This window comes from Manis javanica, chromosome 5, assembly GCF_040802235.1.
Source record: "Manis javanica isolate MJ-LG chromosome 5, MJ_LKY, whole genome shotgun sequence".
Classification (NCBI taxonomy): domain Eukaryota; kingdom Metazoa; phylum Chordata; class Mammalia; order Pholidota; family Manidae; genus Manis; species Manis javanica.
The window spans coordinates 88,703,021-88,716,918 of NC_133160.1; the positions used below are offsets into that span (position 1 = coordinate 88,703,021).

A 13,898-nucleotide genomic window follows, 5' to 3' on the forward strand; every position below is an offset into this window, starting at 1 on the left:
AAAAATGATGTAAAAAAATCTAAATTATTGTTACCAGAGTAACAATAATAATTTCCTCCAAATAAAAACAAGCAAGTCCATAGTAAACAGAAGATCTGATGTCCACTTCAGTGATTATAAAACTCTGTTTATATACAACTGCCATAATTTACTCACTTTTGAGCATCTGCTAAATCCTGCTGGTGATGTCAAGAGCACATAAAAAGAGCCATCACACTGAGCTTACATATAAATCAATAAATAAAAAGAGACTACATGAGTTGGTTTTTTAAATCACTCATATGGGATTAAACAATCTGTCAATAGGGATGATTAACACAGTCACACTAGAAGGAAGGATGTGTATCATGAATTTTATCCAACTGATCAGAATGTAAAGCAAAAAGCTTTTTAAAAAGATAATGTTTCTGCTGAGATGATTTTAATGATTTCAGTATATTATGTTTCCCCAGTTTCTGGCATACTGGCTGGCACGCTATAGGAACTCAAGTGTTTTTGGAATAGATTTCAGAGTTGACACAGTTTCATGCATGTCTGGGACAAAGAAAAGATGACTTATAAAGGACCCAGAGATAATAAGATTAGGTGAAAAGGGAAATCCTTATACGGAGTGAAGAATGTCCTTCTGAACTGTCCTAGCAGTTACCAGCAACAATGACACCATGGGTAACTGAGATGAAACATTTTTGTGCCGAGTTCAAAAAAGCATATTGAAAGACTGGTTTTTAAAGCAAAAATCACCATTTCCTTTCTAGGTACATAGTGGGCTTTCTAAAAGAGGCTGTTAGCAAATCTTGGATTTTAAGACTGAAAGTAAAATGACAAGGCAGCAGGGATGTTTTCTTACCTGTTGCTAGAGGCATCTCTGATGAAAATAATTCTGGATTAAATATTGTATGAGTCAAAGGATCCAAATGAAACATCTGTATAAAAGAATATTTAAGTATTTCAGTCATTATTTTTCCACCAGAGTATTAAAAATTTGAATTTGAAACACCTGAAAACATAATTACAGGAATAAAAAGTAAAACTGAAAGCAAAAACCTGAAAATATTCCAAATCATGATTTAAAATATGCGTTCATGAGACCTAGCTAACTTCTTGTATAGATGGAACTTTACATAGGGTTGGGTTATGTTTATGTGACAGAGGAATTTGAAAAGAATGACCTAGCTATGAAGTCCACAGAAGAGAGGACCTGCTCACTTGTACAACTTCAGGGCCCAATGTATGTTTATCACACAGTGGATACTTAATAAGTATTTTGTGAATGAATGATTCAAAGCTTATACCCTCTTAGAAATATAAGCAAAGGAATATAATCCTAGAAATCTCCCTCCCTTTTATGATGGGAAATAAATTACTACTCTAACCATCCAAATTCAAGGACTGAAAGAATTACGTAGCAGCCCTGGAACAATTTACAGAAAAACTGAACCACTAACTTAGAGTCCAAGGAGCAAGCAAATACCTGAGCACTGAGTTCCCTCACTTTCTCTTTTTCACCTTTGTTTACCTAGCACAATGCAAAACATCTGGTATTTAGTGAGTATGGCAGGCTAAATAATGGCTCCCTCAGACACATCCACATCCTAACCCTCACAACGTGTGAATACTATCTCATATAGCAAAAGGGATTTTGCAGATATCATTAAGGTAAGAATACAGATACAGGGAGAGTATCCTGCATTATTCAGGGGGGCCCGATAAGAAGGATGTGGGGGATCAGAGTGCATATAGGAGATGTGGCAATGGAAGGAAGGGGATGGAGTAACAGAGGGGTCACAAGCCAAGGATCACAAGTCTCTAGAAGCTCAAAAGGCAAGGAAATAAAAGCCTTTTTATTAAAATTCCTCCAGAAGGAATGCAGTCCTGCCAACACCTTGATTTTAGACTTCTGACCTAGAGACTGCAAGGGAATGAATATATTTGTGTTGTTTTAATCTACTAAATTAGTGGTAATTTGTTACAGTAGCAATGGAAAACTAATTCAGTGGGCAAGCAGTATATTTTGATCAAATTATATTCCATTTTGTTAAGTTATTAATTATCACTTGTCTGAAGAGAAAAATTTTCTTTCCATTTATTCCATTCAAGACTTAAAATTCATATACCTCTGAACTTGGTATTTGTTTCAAACTCAACAATTCCTCTGTTTGAAATGTCTGTGGAGAGCACAGAAACCATATTTCATCATTTATGATATGCTGGTTACTAAGTATGCTCGAGCTGGTACTGTTTTTTGAAAGCCCTGATATTAATTACAATTTATGCCTTCTCTTTATTAGCATATATTGGAGGTTCTGGGGTACTTTAAGAACCTAGTATGCCTACTTAACTCAAGAGTAAGAAACAGTGTTTAAATAAGGAACACTTCAGATCTAGTTGTGAGGCATGCACATTTTCTTTTTTTTTTAATGGTAACATTTGTCAATATAAAACAGAAGTGACTAATCATAAATTTATCATCTTATCTACTTCATATTCTTTTTTTATTGAAGTATACTTGATATACAATCTTATATTGATTTTAAGTATACAACCCACTGGTTCAACAGTTATCCACATTATGCAAATTTTCATTTAAGCAACAATAAATGTGCTCCACTTGAATGCTGAAGAATAAAGTTCATCTACACTATTCATTGTTGGCTGAAAAGGAAATACAGGAATGAAAAAACACACAGTATTCACCCATGTCAGAGCAGAAAAGATGACTTAGCAGGAAAAAAATATTTCCTAGTCCCGCAGGTGGCTTAAATTACTGATTAGAGAACAAAAGTATTGATCTCAGGAGAGAGACACACTCTACTTCAGATGAAGAAGAAAGAAGCTGTGTTGTGCACTTCAGCTTGCCCTGTGTATTAGATCAGCACTGGGGAGCAATTCCAGAATACACTGAAACACTGAGGACATGTAAAACTCAGGAAATATATGCCATTAAACTCAGGACAAGGAAAAAAACCCCTAAACTTCAAGGACTTTTCCTCTCAAAAATGGAAATATCAGAACACGCTCACCCCTGTTGTTGATGATCACAAAAATGCCCACATAAGAAAAACTTTCAAAATGAATGTTTTCAGCGGATTTTATTCTCAGGTGGCATAAAGGACCATCTCTTCTTGATAAGATTTCCTGTGTATAGACAGGAAAGCATGGTGTAAAACCAAGCAGAAACAGCCCTACTGCTGGTTAGTGTTTGCCTTTAATTGTTAGAGATAGCATATTAAAAGCGAAAGGTAAAACAAGATTTTGATAATACGAGTAGCCAAATATTTTTCATGCTGTAATCAAAGAAAATGTTTCTAGATTTATCCTGTATCACCCTTTGTTAATGAAGTTCAAAAGAAGTATCTTAATGTGAAAAGCAATGCATATTCATTCTTTTTAAGTCAATCAGAGTATTATCAAGAGGAATGAATACTACATAAGTCTATTTTATTTAAAGAAACAATAAACATTCCTTAAAACGTATTTCACTTTTGGTTTTATTTTTCTGACTGGTTCCTTGAATGCATAAATTCAGGAAATCCATTTTTTACATGGTTGCCACTGAAGTTTAAGTGTGAAATGATTGTAAATATGAACGAGGGTGTCCTGGTACCTAGTGTTCCCTCTCCTTGTCTAGACTCACAAACTCCATTTTTCAAATCTCAATTTACATAGACTTTCTTTGGGAAGTCCTTCATAAACCTGGTCATTCCCCAAGACAGCATGGAGTGATCCCTATCCACATTTCTGTTCCACTTTCTTCAGACTACTACTACAGTTTTTATCACCATAAGGAAACTATTCATGTCTCTATCTCTCCTATTAGGATGGCAGCTTCCTGAAATTGGGATCTACATATCTTTTATTTTTTAAACCTTCTGTAACTGGCACATTGTAATGCCTCAATAAATAGCTGATCAATGATAATCTCAGTATTTTAAATACTTCTTAAAAATCACTAATTAAAATTTAATACTGCATTATAATTACCCCAGAAGCTGATAACTGCTTTCATATAGTTTATTTAGTATATATAAATACCAAATATTTATATTCATTATATTTGAAAAATAAAAATTTATTTTATGTATATATTAAATGTACACACACATATATATGTAAGAGAGTGAGACAGAGAGAAGAAAATATTAATAACAAAGATTTGTGGGACTAGTCAATATTTCTACAATCTTGATATTTTTCAAAGGAAAAAGTAAGAGAAAAAAGGACACTGGTATCCCTTCATAATTGCTAATATAATTACAAACAAGTTTTACGTTCCCAAAGCATGTCCGCTACTCATTAAGTATTTTCAACACCCCTGTAAGTGTGGGCCTTGCACCCCTATTTTTCAAATAAGAAAGTGAGAATCAGTGGTGCTAAATGATTCCTCGAGTTTTAAGAACTCATCAGTAGCAGCTGGCACCACATAAAGATATGTGACTTCTAAGTCCAAAGGTCATTTCACTACACCCGTATGCCTCCTCATTATATGAGTTTTAGATTCAAGTCCTAACCCCCAGCATCTGTGGATGTGACTTTACATAGAAACAAGGTCTTTGCAGATGTAATCAAGCTAAGATGAGGTCACACTGAAGGGTGGGCCCTAAATCCAATGATGATGCCTTTGTAAGAGAAAAGAGGGAGATTTGGATTCAGAGACACAAGAGACACACAGACAAGAAGGCCAATGTGTTGATGTGATGTAGGTACAAGCCAAGGGACGCCAAGAACTGCTAGCAATCACTGGAAGCTAGGAGAGAGGTGTGAACAGATTCTCCTTCAGAACTTCCAGAAGTAACCAGTCCTGTCATCCTGATTTTTGGCCATCAGCCTCTAGAACTGTGAGAGAATTTATTTTTGTTGTTTAAAGCCACCCAGTTTGTGGTAATTTGTTACAGCAGTCCTACAAAACTAATATAGTACTTATCATTTGATGTAGCACACATAATATTTATGCAACAATATGTGTGAGAGCAGAGTTTAAGTTACTGATTTGACATGACACGTTCCCTCTGACCTTACATAGAGGGATAGGGAAAACTGCAACAATTTAAAAGAAATTTCTACCAATTTTAGAGTTTTCTTGATAATTACCATTGGAGCCTATGTACATTTAAAAATATGAAAACATTTACAAAAAATATCAATGAGATTATAATACTTACTTGTTCATGCCCTCCTAAATATGGATTGTCTTCTGCCATTCTGGAGCTGTATATAAAACAGAACAAAACAAAACTGAAGACTGGACTGAACCTTAAAAATATCATCATGCAGCAGTAAATATATTATTCCAAGAAGACCAATTGTAACCCTTTTTTAAAGACCTTAGGAGGAGTACATGGTATAGTTCCTCTTTGAAATTCTAAATCTAACAGCAGAAAGATTGAATAATCAAGGAATTACCACTTACGTATAACCCAAACCCCTATGACAAGCTCACAACAGTGTCCTGGAGTTTGGTACAACTAATCTTCATCCTTTCTATAAAAATCATGGGTAACTGGATTCTTCAGAGGCCATTTCTTTTCATCACTATCTAAACTTCAAGGATTTACAGTCTTAGCTGTTTGTGTAGATTATTTTCCAATCCTGCGAATTCTGTGACAGTCCTTGAAATGTCCCCAAGCACTACATACTGCCTGGGCTGAGAAGCTCAGAGGGGGTCATTCAGAGGGCCTGGTCAGCGCTTTGCTTAGCAAGGGGAGGATGGCTATACTGTGCTCTGTCCTCTGGTGTGTTCCACTGTAGCAGGCCATTTCCTGCCAATCAGAGTGGTATAGAAACACTGCAATATTAAAAGTGCAATCAAAAGACACAAAAATAAAAGCACTTATTACCAAGGCTAGAGTCTCAAATTTAGTCAATCCCAGCCAGATATTAATATATTACAGGCCCTAGCAATCATGTATTTCCCAGAGACTCTAAGAAAGGTGAAGAACAACATGGCCAGTTAAAATAGTATCTAAAACTATGCATTATTTTGGATCTGCTTACTTAAGAAATATCCTTTTTATTTAAATTTACTTAGATAAAATTTTTGAAATATTACATGAAAAATCAGAAGATTAAAAAAACAAGGCTGTAAGCATATATGAATTCCTGAGGCAAATTTTTTTTCATGAAGTCTATATGGCACTCAACGGCACTCGGGACCAGGGCTAATAATGTCAGCTATGCACCAAAATCTGTTCTTTTCTTTCCCACAGTAAGAGAGGTGTAGTTGGAAATGTGACTGCTCAGCTGCAGTCTATGCCACACTCCCGTGAAGTTGGGGATGAAATGCTTGCTGTTGGACTGTCAGAACTGTCATGTGCCATGTCAGGTCTGCGCTTAAGGCCCTTGACATGCTTCCTCCATGTTTTTGTTTTGTCTCTTTCCTGCTGGATAAAACCTAGACATGGAGAAGACCCAGCTTCTATCACATAGATTATGATGAATGGCAACTAATAGTGGTGATGATGTGAGAAAGAAAGAAACTTGTTTGTTCTTTACCCTAGTGTACTGTGGGGTCTCTTTGTTAAAACAGTTAAGCTCTCACCCTAATGAACACATCACCTAACACTCCAGTAAGGACAAAATCCTCCAAAGAGGATCCTGATTGTCAGTGAAATCCTCTCTTGCCAGAGCCTTGTGTGACTGGTGAGGAGCCAGAAAGCCTCATGAGGATTCCCAGTGGGATAGAGTAGTGTCCAAGTTCAACACATGGGAAACAGGTAGCTTGAGTCCTAGGGAACAAGAATTCCATGCAGATTTACAAGGAAATATTTGTCTAAAGCAAGAAACTACTGAGTGAAGATTTGCAAACAGCTGAATTAAGCAGTTACAAAAGGGAAATTGACCTGATATAGTAAAGAAGAAATAAGTCATTTGAAATTCAAAAGTTCTGCCCCTGCTAGGTGTGTGACATTAGATACACAACTAAACTCACTGGTGCCTCTGTTTCCTCATCTGTAAAATGAGAGATTTTCATGGGAGGGAGTTTTGCGAAAAGTAGAATTTTGTTGAGCCCAGAAGATGTGAGCTAATAAATCCTTACTCAAAGAACAAATCACAAATTGCAACTCTTTTTTACAAACTTGGATTTTTATATGTACTTAGGTATTTATATTGAAGAATCATTAACATAATTTTCAGACTACTAGTAAAATAATAAGTAATACTATTTACAAAAGTCCATATGAAAAATCCTTATTTTTAGACCACCACAGGAACATAAACTTCTAAGAAATATATTAAGACCATTTTTTGCCTTTAGGCTTTCCATTAATTTAGGATGATCTGAATCCTCTCAAACAGTGTTAGCCCACAGTCTTCCAAAGCAGAGGTAACTCTGTTGACTTGTTAAACTGACAGAATCTCTTCAGTACCTCTATTACACCAATTGTACACACACACACATACTTAAATCTGTGGATGGTTTTCTGACCTTTGAATGCATGAATTTACTAGAGACTGGTCCTCACCCTAATTTTAAAAACTCAGCTAAATCTACCTTACTAGAACTGATGCAGGATTATTACCATGATCACTATTATAGTTAAAACCTTAATGAAGATCTCTACATTACAGGCACTACAAAACACCCAATTAAACACAATTCTCTCTCCAATGTCCCTGCTATGATTTATGCTCAAATGTGTGCCAGAACATCACAGTTTTAAAAGCCCAACAGCAGCTGAAGAGATACCTTGGGTGGTGGTTTAAATCTGAACTTCTACAGCCTTTGTAAGACAGTTGAGTTCATTGTAAAGAACTGAGTAACCCTAAAGTGATGTCACTGTTAATTCATGATTTAAAAATAAAATGTCAAAAGAAACCAAGAATTATTTGGGAAGGATGAATCACTGAGTAATATTTGCATTAATTGTAAAAGCAGGTTTTACTTCAAAATTTTGAGACACCAACTAAGCCTTTGGAACTGATGGGTTAGGAAAGACCAGGGAAAACCCCTACTGCCCCCCTGCTCCCTGAGTCCTTCCCCTCACTTTCCCTTTGCACAGTTCTGTGCTTTTGAGGAAGGACCTTGAAACAGAAAGGGAGATACTGGGTTGACTGGTGAGAAGATGGGCCTAACTCTGCATCTCTCTGTTGTTCAGTGATGAGGTTTTCAGGAAATTTTTCATACTACGGAAAGAGAAATAAAAAATGTAGCTAGCTAGCAATAAATATAATACCTTCTTCAGTGAATTTTATTTCTCACACTAGAGGCATAGTATTATAACTGGCTAAGTTCTGAATATGTGATGAATTGTACATGAAATGCCTAATAGATTATTTTCTGCACATCTGTGACAATCTCACCACCAACATCAGAGCCAGTACATTAAGGATAGAGTTGGGGCATGTCCCTCCTTGTAACTGGGGAAATTTTCTAGGATCAGATATATCTACACTTTTTGACCAGGGCCCACAGTAAGAAAACATTCTTTTCATCCTATGAGATTTCATTAGGAAAAAAAAAAAACCTCTTCAAACACACTAAAATGATTTAATGACCCATTAATGGGTTATAATCTGCAATTTGAAAAACAGAATTTTAGGTGCCATCTAGAGGGTACAGCTGGGAATCAAGAGAGAGTCTCTATTTTCAAGATTAAATTCAGCCACAACAGACACCACTTAGGTGTAATTTTAATATCTCATCTTGGATAGCAGTAAGGATGAAATTACAAGAAAAAGAGTGACTTTCACCACTTCTCTGTTGAATAATAAATTGGTAAAGACAAAGGACATGCTAGAGTCTCTTTCTATAAAGTAATTTTTGGGAGGAAACTTGCTCTAAGGAATATGCATATGTGTACTATGTATAACATGAAACATTTAAATGAGTGTAATCTTTTGACTTTTCCCTAAGTTGTATGTTCTTATGTTTTGATTTTCCAACTCAATTATGTAATTGGAAACATACATATTTAATAGAAAAAAAGAGAAAATCAAACGTTGTCCTGAATTTAAAGTTTAACTCTGATATTATCAGATAAAGAATGTTTATGATAAATTAATGTAAGAGTAACAGAGACAGTACAAGTTTTAGGCATTCTGAGAAGAATCAAGTATTTTTCTTTCTTTCGCTTCCTACATGTATTGTTACACTGTCATATTCTACCCCATCCCTATCCTTTTCACTGCTAGGAAAATGTTTGTATCTTGCCTCCAGGGGCATTTGGAAATGTCTGGAGACATTTTAGCTGTCACAACTGGGCAGGAGTTCCTACTAGCATCTAGTGTGTAGAAGACAGAAATGCTGCTAAATACCCTACAATGCACGGACATCCCTTTACAATAAAGAAATATCTGACCTCAAATGTCAATAAAGCCACGGACAAGGAACGCTTATCAATGCCATTGCACCATGACCGTGCTTTAGTTCACAGAGAGAGGGAAAAAAAACTTTATTGAAGTATACAAGAGTGATGCATTTCCTGTACTCATGGAATTCATTTTACAGTTGTGGTAGACTGAAAACAATGACAAAAAAATTATTTGCAACTCCATCCAACAAAAGGAAAAATCTATTTCTCCACCCCTTGAATCTTGGCAGGTGTGTAAATTGCTCTGACCTATAGGATGAGATAGAAGAGTGAATTTTAAATGCAAGTGTCAAGAGGCTTTGCAGTGACTATTCTTGCTCTCTTGGAACACTGTTGCCATGTGACAAGCCTGGGCTTGCGCACTGCAGGATGAGAGAACCATGTAGAGGAGAGAGAGGAGGTTCTAGCTAAGGCTCCCCTAGACTAAATAGCACCAACTGAGCAGCCGAAAGACTTCAGAGATCAGCAGAGCCAGCCCAGACCAGATGACCTAGACAGCCCACTGAACTGGGAAAAATAGCCAATGTTTGTGTTTTAATTAGCATTGTGGTGATTTTTTTAATGTGGCAAAAGTTAACTAATGCAACCGCTTAGTAAGCAGAAAGCCAAATAGGCAAAGGCAGTGCAACATGGTAAGTGCCATGGGAAATGCAACGTGTTTGGGGTAGTGTTAGCTATCTGGGTAATTCAGTAATTACATGTTCTGTCTTAGGGTCCTATTCAGACTCTCCTTTGCACTCATTTTTACTCTATCAACTTAGTTCCCAATGGAACAAAAGAAACAAGTACATTAGCCAAAAAACACTAGTGTAAACAAATAAAATCAGTACTGTTCAAACTTTCAAAATGTAAATATTAATAAATTGCTGCTTGTGAGCCAATATAAAACAAGTTGATAATGGTTTTAATGTCTTCAACTCTCTAATATCTAAAACCAAATTCATTATTCCTGGGGGCAATGGATCCCCTTCTAGATGCCCTGCCCCAGTTTCTCCCAATGTATCATTCTCTCAGGTACTCAGAGTCAAAAGTGCAGTAACCTTCTTCTCCTTTTCCCTTTCCTTATCTCACAGATACCCAGTCAATAACCAATTTCTGTGGACTGTTTCTTTGTAGTATTTCCTATATTTGTTCCTCCTTTCCATTTCTATTGTTGATCCAAGTTAAACCTTCTCTGCCTCACCTCTTGAAGACAGTAATAGCCTCCCTACTGTTTTCTCCTCCTGTGGTGATTCTTCTTCCTTTAGCATCTTTCACATCACTGTCATACTACCTATAAGATAAAGTCAAAAGCCCTCAACTGTTCAGCATATTATATTATTATTTTCAATCATATTATATCATAATCACTATTACCATGCCCTCTACCACAGGAAAACTAATCATTTAAAAAATGCTACCCACTCCTCAAGCCTTTACTCTTAGCCAACCTCTATGAAGAAATCCTATATTTTTCCTGTAACCTATAGGTCTCAGTCCATACAAGGGCTATAACACTAATGTGTATTGGTGAGTTTAACTTGACAACATACTATTCTACTGCAATCTAACTTGATCTACATATTTACCATCTTCTTAAGTGGATATAAATTACACAAAAATTATAAAAAACATTTGAAGCAATAATTAAAGACACTGGACAAGAGACAGCTTTAGGGCTGTATAATATAAGAAAATGGAAACACTTGAGGTGAGCTCTAAATTCACTTTTTGACTGAGGGCACATTCCAAATCATGACACAAGCAAGGAGAGCCCAACTAGAGAGCAGCAATTTCACTGGGCAAGATTTCAGAAAGCAGGGATTTACACAAAGAGGCTCAGAAATCTGCATAGGGGTCACCTCTGGTTCTTGGCTAAATACTAAGAGGTACTCGTGCAGGACAAGATTCTGCAAAGCCTACTAGAAAACAGCTGCTGGGAATCTAAGAGCTGAATGGAGATTTCAGAAGTTCCTGGAACTTCTGAGAACCACTGAAGTTCCAATCATCTGGGGTGAAGAAACATCACTGAACAATCTAAGCATTCAGGTGTGACCCCAAAAAAGACCATGCAATTGGGGACTAAGGGATATATACTAGATTAAGGTCCACTCTAACACATCTAATAAAACCAGATGATCCACGAGTAAATTTACTGCCTGTTATAACAAAATTTAACACTTTTTAAAGAAAGACATAAATCCACTCTTTACAATGTAGTACCCACAATGTGTAGCAAAAAAATATGACAAAACATGCAAAGAGGTAGCAAAATATGACTCACAAGATAAAACAATGACACAAATTTGGAATTAGCAACCAATGACTTTAAAACCACTAACAGTGATATATTCAATAATGTAAAGGAAACAATGTACAAAATGAATGCACAGATAGGGAATCTCAGCAGCAAAATGTAAACTATTAAAAAATAAAAGGAAAATTCTAGACCAAGATGAAAGTTCACTAGATGGACTTATCAGCATATTGAATACTGCAGAAGAAAGGATCAATAAACTTGAAGAAAGGTTAACAAAAACTATCCAATTGAAGCACAAAGGAAAAAAAGGCAGAAAGAAATTAACATACCTTCAGTGACCTATGAAACAACATCAAATGGTCTTACCTATGTGTAATTTAAAGTCCTAGAGAGAGAGAGAGGAGGGGGAAAAATATTTGAAGAAATAACAGTCAACAATTTCCCAAATGTGATTTTAAAAAAATCAAATAATAGATTCAAAAATATCAAAGATTCCCATATTGGATAAAGGCAAACACCATACTTAATCCTATTATAGCCAAACTGTTAAAAACTAATGCTAAAGAAAATATCCTAAAAGCATCCAAGGACAAGGGGGAATACTGTTAAGTATCATAGCTGACTTCTCATCAGAAACTATGAAAATGCTGAAAGGAAAGAGATCAGTGTACAGTTTTATACTGAACAAAAAAAAAAACCTTTAAAAATAAAGGTGAAATTGACATTTTTTTTCAAATAAATAAGAGGGAATTTGTTGTCAGCAGGACTGTTAAAAGATATGCTAAATAAAGTTCTTTATGCTAAAGGGAAATGATTCCAGACAGAAACTTGGAACTACATGAAAGAATGAAAAATATCAAAGATGATGAATATGTGGTAAGTATAAGATTTTTTCCTTGTTTGCTATTAAAAATACAACATATTTTGGGGCTAATAGCATATGCAGAAATAAAATATAATAACAACAGCACAGAGGAAGGAAAGAGGATGAATGAAGTACACCATTGTCAAGTTCTTATATGTTATATATGAAATGTTATAGTATTAATTCATGGTAGACTTAAGGATGCATATTATAATCCCTAAAGTTACCACCATAAAAAATAGCCAAGGAAGGAGATGAAATCCAATTTTAAAAATAAACTGATTAACTTAAAAGACGGCAGGAAAGGAGGGAAATAATGAATAAAGAATAGCTGGCACAAATAGGCAACAATGACCAAGATTGTAGGCTTAAAACCAACCAGATCAATAAGTATATTAAATGGAAATGGGACTAAACTCTCCTATAAAAAAGTAAGGATGGCCAGGTTGGACAAAAAAGCAAGACCCAAGCATGTGCTTTTCATAAGAATTACACTTTTATACTAAAGACTCAGTTTAAAAGTATAGGATGAAAAGCTATGCCAAAATATGGGTGAATGTACTAACCACATTGTTTTTCATGTGAAACATTCATAGGAGTGTATACCAATAATACCTTAATAAAAGAAAAAGAAAAAAAAAGAAAGCTATGCCAAATATACCATGGAAATACTTCAAAACATCAGATGCAGCAGACTTCAAGAGGAAGAATACTACCAGGGACAAAGAGGAACATCTCAGAAGAATAAAAGGGACAATTCATCACAGAGAAATACTTATCATAATATGTATATATGGATTAATACAGGTTCAAAATACATGAAGCAGAACTGAAGGAAGAAATGGAAATATCTATAATTAAAGTTAAGATTTTTAACACTCTTCTCTCAATAATTAATAAAAGAACTGAAAGAAAAAATGGAAATATCCACAATTAAAGTTACGATTTTTAACACTCCTCTCTCAATAATTAATAAAAGCAAATCAACAGATCAGTAAGCATACAAAAAATTTAGGAACACTACTAATCGAATCAATCTCCATGCATGTAGAGAACACTCAACCAGTGACTGCAGAATACACATTTTTTTTCAAACGTGTCTGGAACAGTCACCAAGCTAGACCGTATTTTGGACCATAAAACAAGTCTCAATTAATTTCAAATAAGTGAAAGCACATAAAAATGTTATCTAAACACAGTGAAATTAAATTAGAAACAAATGAAAGAAAGATATACAGCAAATCCTCAAATATATACAGTTAAACCAAGATAGTAAAATGTGGGAGGAAAAAGTACCTCTTATCATCAGTAAAACATAGTAAATACAACCCCATTTCCCTTATGAAAGAAGCATCTAAATTCTTGCTGTATCATGTCCACTGTGACCGTGGGGGACAGGGATTTTCTTAGAGAAGTGATTGGAATGCATTCCAGAATGTTCCATAAGAAACAAATCTTTGCCTATGGTTGTTTTCTCAATCATAGA

The 13,898-nt window shown here is 35.3% G+C and overlaps 1 protein-coding gene across 1 annotated transcript in view; it reads right to left on the reverse strand.

The window, feature by feature from the left end:
* NFKB1 (nuclear factor kappa B subunit 1) overlaps positions 1-13,898 on the reverse strand; it is a 118,253-nt gene that overhangs the window by 94,268 nt on the left and 10,087 nt on the right. Inside the window, exons 2-3 of the mRNA XM_037020165.2 lie at positions 5,160-5,205; positions 848-923 (exon numbers count right to left, since the gene is read on the reverse strand). Of these exons, the coding sequence (XP_036876060.1) occupies positions 848-923; positions 5,160-5,198 (115 nt within the window). The 5' untranslated portion in view covers positions 5,199-5,205. The remainder of the gene's footprint in view (positions 1-847; positions 924-5,159; positions 5,206-13,898) is intronic.